The 6,619-nt window shown below is 48.0% G+C and overlaps 1 protein-coding gene across 2 annotated transcripts; it reads left to right on the forward strand.

The window, feature by feature from the left end:
• Nucleotides 1-3,628: 3,628 nt before the first annotated feature.
• On the forward strand, nt 3,629-5,639 carry LOC116559363 (IQ domain-containing protein F5-like). Of its 2 annotated transcripts, XM_032290038.1 has the most exons (4): nt 3,629-3,774; nt 3,967-4,068; nt 4,209-4,468; nt 5,195-5,639. In XM_032290038.1, exons 3-4 carry the CDS (start codon nt 4,466-4,468, stop codon nt 5,621-5,623), a joined length of 432 nt encoding a protein of 143 aa, XP_032145929.1. In that variant the 5' UTR covers nt 3,629-3,774; nt 3,967-4,068; nt 4,209-4,465; the 3' UTR covers nt 5,624-5,639. The 2 variants fall into 2 exon arrangements, with proteins under 2 accessions (XP_032145929.1, XP_032145928.1); XM_032290037.1 differs by lacking the exon at nt 4,209-4,468.
• Nucleotides 5,640-6,619: the final 980 nt, after the last annotated feature.

Here is a 6,619-nt window from a genome sequence, read left to right on the forward strand (position 1 = left end):
TGCTGGTCACTTCCTGGGAGAACCAGGCATGAGATCAGGGAGGGGAGAGAGACTCAAGGGATATGGAAGGATGGTGGTGGGGGTGGCTTGGGGGCAGATAAACAGAGGATGAGGGGTAGGCAGGGGGAAGGGCTGTCCCTCTGCCCCTGGAGGTCATTGGGCAGACAGCCTCTAAATCCTATCACAGCCTCAGAAGCAGCTGTGTTCCTCCTCCACCCCCACGTCCCCTCTCTGTCCTCCCCCCAGGCTGCCTCACCCTCTGCTCGCCTGCTTTGGGTGGGTGCTGCTGGGCCACTGCTTTGCTGAGTGTCCCTCTGTATCTGGGCACCTATGGTGCAGCCATCTCTCACGTGGTCTCTCACTGTCTCTGCGTTGTCATCCGTGCCCAAGGTCCCTCACACTCAGCCTGTGTCCCTCAGATGTCTGTGTGAATCTCATCTCAGAAGTCTGAGGTCTGCAACCCTCCTCAGGCTCTTTCCATGGTGGGCCCTGAACAAGCAGTGTGACAGTCAGTGGGGAGGTGTGCAGGGGTCTTCGTGCCTTGCAGCTGGGTGACGCTTTCCTCAGCCCGAAGCCCCTTCTGTGTGTTGGAAGGTGTGAGAGTAGGGATCTGCAGAGCAGCCATAGTATATTTTCAGGTCCAGGGTTTAGTCTGGTGCCAACACCATTGGCAAGAGCAGGTTGCAAAGATTCAGCTCAGGATCCATTGCCTTTGGCCTGTGCCTCACTCCTTTAGGGGCTCTTTTCTTCAGACGCTTTAGGGGTAGTCCCCTCCCCCTTCTCCCAAAGCAGCAAGAGAACAACTTTCTGCCATCACTGATGGAAGCCGTGCCTGCTCTTGCATGTCTTGCTTTGTAAGGTGATTGTGCCTGGAATTCTGCATGACAAATACCTGGAGGTGCTATCAGGCTGCAGATAGTGCTACCCCAGATATTCATGGTTCCATTAGTTAGGAAAATGAGGAAAATGGATACTGGATAGGCAAGTGCAGTCTGCCTCAACTTCTGCAGTGAACAAAGAATAGCCGGACATGGTGGCTCATGCCTGAAATCCTAGGACTTTGGGAGGCTGAGGCAGGTGGATCAGGAGGTCAAGAGCTCAAGACCATCCTGGCCAACATGGTAAAACCCCGTCTCTACTAAAAATACAAAAATTAGCTAGGCACGGCAGTGTGTGCCTGTAGTCTCAGCAACTCAGGACACTGAGGCAAGAGAATCGCTTGAACCGGGGAGGTGGAGGTTGCAGTGAGTCAAGATTGTGCCACTGCACTCCCGCCTGGAGACAGAGTGAGGCTCCGTCTCAAAGAAAAAAGAATAAAAGTCCAAACAATTCCCTACCAATTCAACAAAAGACAACAAAAGTGAAAATGAAAAAAAAAATTGACAGCTGGAAATTATGAAGCAATACAGCAATAAGTCAAAAGATAGTAGAAATAAAAATAACATGAATTTGTAGTAGTGTCTATCAAGATACAGAGACTTTCTTGCTGGATCAAAAGAGAAACATGTAGTTTGTGAAAAGAAGGAGATGGGAAGTTGAAAATAAAGCAGTGGGTAAGGATATAGCATGGAGGGACTCCTGCTTCTAGTAATGATGTGCTAAGGAGCTGGAATGGTCCTTTTGCTGAAAAGCTGATCAAAATACATTTTAAGTTTCTGCTTGAAGAAATTGAAAAGAAACAATACAGTAAAAAAAAAAAAAAAATCACAGGGCTGTGATCCAAAGATACTCAGAGATGCAAATTCGGCCGGTGCGTATCGTCTAATCGCTTCATCAAAACACACTTTCTGCACCTTCCCTGTCCCACAGGTTCCTCTCACCACTTACCCTGTCCTCCACCTAGCGCTTGTCCTTCCCATGCCCATTGTCCTGCCATCTTCACCCTGATATCCACCCCAGCCTTAACTGGCCTCCTCCTCTTCCCTACATTCCCTCCAGAGCCCGCTGCGGCCTCCCCGGTACTCACCGTAAACATTCCAAATGTACTCCTCAGTGACCCCTGGGCAGAAACTCTGAGGGGGACCAGGGCCTGATGCTGACGCCTCAACCTGTGGCCAGAGGACCTTCTGCTGAGCATTGACCTGAGGCACCAGGTGGCTTTTCAGTGGTCGGGATCAGGCAGAGATGGTGCCTGCTTCTGCAGTGGTTGTCCTGACTCATTCTCTGACTGTGACAGGAGAGCAGTCAAAGACATTTGTACCCTAGCTGGGGCCTCAAGGGTATCCTTCTCTGTGTGTGTCCTGCTCTCTCAGGAGGCTGATAACTGGGTGCCCTGCAGGTAGGACAGACACAGGGGATTCAGCCACAGTGAGGGAGCGTGCCCTGTCCCCACAGTTCTACTGGCCTCACCAAAGATAACCGTTGATATATTTTGTTTGCATAGGTGTTCCTAATTCACTTGTTTTCAGAGTGCTTTTATAACATGGTTGTAAATATTTGTCCATCAACTCAATTTGTTTCACTTGTACTCCATATCAGTACCGAGGGAACAAAGTTCGTCTTTGTGGTTTCATTAGGTGCTTGGTTTGATGAATTTTCCGAATTCCATATTCCTTGGCAACCACCCAAAACAAGATATAACACATTTCTCTTTGTTTCCCTGTGCTGTTTGCAGGCAAACCCTCTATATCCCTACCTTAGATATAGGGTAGGGATTCATCTGATTTATTTTCTATTTTACCTGTCAGTTTTGCCTGTTTTAGAATTTTATGTAATGGAAGAACTCGTAGGTAGTCTAGCTTCTATCATTTAGCATCAAGTTTCTGAGAGTCACCTATGTTATTCCATGTATAAATGTATTCATTTTTGTTATTATTACACCATTATACTAACATATCATGAAATTTTTCTCTAGTCACCTGTTGATGGACATTTGGTTTGTTTCTGGTTCTGAGCTATTTGAATAAAGCTGCTATGAATATCCATTCACATGCATTTGTAAAATGTGTTTTCATTTTTCGTTTGCAAATTTTAGGACTGAAACTACTGAGTTATAAGGGTGGGTACACTTTGAATTTCATTAGGAAGTGCCAAACCATTTTCCAAAGTGGTTCTGCTGTTTCACACCTTTTATCAACAGTGTATAAGAGATCTACCTATTCTGTATCTCTGCCAGGATTTAGCACTGTCAGATTTCTTATGTTAGTCATTCTCTTAGGGTGTCTAGATGTATCTCATTTTGGTTCTCATTTTTATTTCCCTCATGACTAATGATGTTGGGCATCTTTTCATGTGCTTCTCAGCTATTCCTAAATCTCCTTTTCTCAAGCACCTGTTTGAGAATTTTGCTGCTAATTCATTCTTCCTCATCCTTATACAACTGTTCGTTGAACTGAAATCTGTGTCACTGAATTTTGTATTTGATGGAGGTTTAGGTTGTTTCAATTTTTGTTTTTATCAACTACACTGAAATCACTAACTAGATACGTCTTTGTGCTAATGAGCCAGTATTTCCAGTGGCTTGCTTTTGTAGGCAAATTGTGGCCATGTCTGCAAAAAAGAATGGACAAGAGTTCCACATATTCACTGGAAAAGACTCAGCTGTTGGAAGCCATTCTGATGCCAGAGTCATAGGTGCCCTTATGACATCACACTCTCTCCTTCACACTTCCTGCCATGGTGGTGGCTAGAGAAGTATAGATCTGGGTATGATGGAGACATCTAGCCTCTAATCATGGGCACTTAAGGGGATTGCAGACTTGAAGGGGTTGAACCAACTACCCGCAAGTCATGGGCATCCGATGTTGTGTAAGAAATAGATGCAGGCAGGGGGAGGTGAATTCCCACAGTTAATCAGGATGCAAGCCTTTTGTCTAGGGTCTCCGGGAAAGATAAGAGGTTAAGGATGTGGTGAACTTGGCTGAAAACTGGATATCCGGCAGACAGGCAGCCACAGTGAGGGTGTGTGCCCTGAGTTCTACAAATAACTACCTACCTACACCTCTCCTCTTTAAAATCTGATTACAGAAAGATGGCCATTTTTGCCAAATCGTAATCGAAGATGTTGATGAGACCACATTGTTCAAACACAGGGAGCTGGAGAAAAAGCGTCCTCCTCCAAAACCAAAGGTAAGCCAGAGAAAGCCCTCGAGGTTGGAAGACACCCCGCACCTGCAGCATCTCTGACCCGTGCCACCCAGTAGTGGTGGTGGTTGTCTTCTCTGTGGCTCATAGAATTGGTTAATCACAAAATTTCTTCTCCAAACTAGGAAACATTTGCGAGTGAAAGGTGTTGCTATTAATCCTTACTCAGGAACAACTGCCGTAAGCCAGGAATTTCCCAGGCCAACAAGGACATAGTCGTCGTATTCAGAGCTGCAATAAATAGAGATGGACTCATCCTGGGCTATCTTCTCCCATTTCCTTACGAGTCTGGGAAGGGTGGGTGACTGAGGCATGGAGACTTGGATGTAGCAAAGAGAAACCCTGAGAAGTGGAAAGCAGACATTCAACATTGGAGTGTGGCATGGTGACGGCTATGTTTGGGGAATGTACGGCCACATAAAGGGAAACCCAAGACTCGAATTGGGTGGGATGTGGGGGAGTGTGCACATGAGTCCACTTATGTATAGGTAAGCTGAAGTTTAAAAGAAGTTTTAACAAGAAAAGAATGTGTTAAAATAAGTGAAAGTAAGAAGCAGGTGAAAAAGACTCCAAACTGTGTGGAGGAGGGAGACTTTGACTACTATGATGTGACAGCTGGAAACAGCAGGTTGTGGATTTGACCTGGAGTCAGAAATAAGAGGGCAGAGCCAGCCAAGGACACCACCTCTCTGGCAGGTGGGAGAGGTCTGAAGAGGTGGGTCACGGATCTCAGTAGCTGGAAGGCCCAGGTGAAATGTGTTAACCCTCTGACCCTACATCACAGTGTCCTTGCTTTAGACTGGCCAAGAAGGTTTACAAAAAACTGGGTGAGGTAGCTAGGGCAGGTGTATCCCCATTTTGCAGATGGGGACACTGAGGCTCAGAGGTGAAGGTGAGGTGACCATGTCCATTGACCTGTGGGTAGCAGAGGTGGGACACCTACCTGGTCTCCTGGGTTAGGTGTTGCCCCGCCCAGTACACCTGAACTTTAGAGGAAAGGGCTGTTGTGGAGCACTGGGCCACTTCCTCTCACCTCCTGGGGCTGATGTTTGTGAGGAAAATGTCCTGACTGTTCTTTCTTTTCTTGCAGTCTCGCCTCCTCCAAATGAAGCCACCCGTTGACAAGGTACTGGCAGCAAAAAAGATCCAGGCCTGGTGGCGGGGCACGCTGGTGCGACGCACACTACTGCACGCGGCCCTCAGAGCTTTGATCATCCAGTGCTGGTGGAGGCAGGTGCTGGCGAAGCTGCTGGCAAAGAAGCGGCGGGCCGCGCTGGAGCTCTGCGCACGGCAGCAATGGGCAGCAGTCAGGCTTCAGTCCTGGGTCCGCATGTGGCGTGTCCGCCGGCGTTACTGTCGTTTGCTCAACGCTGTCCGCATCATCCAGGTCTATTGGCGCTGGCGAAGTTGCCATACCCGTGGCTTTTTCCACGGCAGCTACGAGCTGGCAACAAGCCAGCTGAACCTTGAGCTTGACATCTTCCTGGGATCACAGATTTGCCGGATTACGGACTGCATCCCCTTCCCAATAAAGAACTGACCAGATCTGCTCCAACTACGTATCCCTAGGTCTCTATTCTAAAAACTTCCACAAGTATTTGTCTCAGCAAAGGGTCAGGGAAATGAGGACAGGCACCTGGCATCTCAAAGGTCAGCTCTGAGGAGTCAGCGGGCTTGTCTGGGGTCCTGTGGGGAGAAGGATGTGGCAGCCCCATGCTGGAGGAGCTGGGCTTGTGACAGATTAGCAGCCAGCCATAGGTGAGGGGGTTGGGGTTGCAGGGCCACCAAGAAGGCCAGCTCCAAGGAGACGGGTTCATGCCATGGTGTGTGTAATGGCGACCCCTGTGCCCATGCAGTATGGAGGCCTGTGCCATCCTTTGCTCTTAATCCTGCAGTGTCTTCTCATTTCATTTAGAATGAGTTCAAAAGCCTTTCCCGGAGTATACGTAACCCTGCATGTGCTGGTCCTTGCCATCTCACCCTCTCTATGTCCTCCCTGGCTGCTCTGCTGCTTAGCAACTATCCCAAGTGTCTTCCCATCTGGGGAGTTTGCTCTGCTGCCTGCTCTCCTAGGGCCATCGGCTTCCAGATGGAGCTCCCACTCCATGCTGGTTTGTCTCTGTGAGAAGGCGCCCTCCCCAGCTCCTCAGCCTGCCTTCCTGTTTTCAGAGTCCTCACCCCTACCTGAGGTTGTCTTACCTGATTATTTACTTATTTTCTTTTCCCTTCTAGAGGGTGAGCTCCAGGAAAGCAGGACTCTGGTCAGAGCTGCGTTTAGTACCTAGAACAGGGCCTGGCACACAGTGACTCTCTATTTATATGTATATGGACAGGTCGAGCCTCTCTTATCTGAAATGATTGCATTTGAAGTGTTTCAGGTTTTTTATTTTTGGGGATTTTGGAATATTTGCATTGTATGTACTGGTGCTGCATCCCTAATCTGAGAATCTGAACTCAAATGCTCCAGTGAGCACATCCTTTGAACATCATGTCAGCACTCAATGAACTTTGGATTTTGCAGCATTTGAGGTTTGAA

The sequence above is a fragment of the Sapajus apella genome, unplaced genomic scaffold, assembly GCF_009761245.1.
Source record: "Sapajus apella isolate SASKATOON/1434 unplaced genomic scaffold, GSC_monkey_1.0 scaffold23, whole genome shotgun sequence".
Classification (NCBI taxonomy): Eukaryota; Metazoa; Chordata; class Mammalia; order Primates; family Cebidae; genus Sapajus; species Sapajus apella.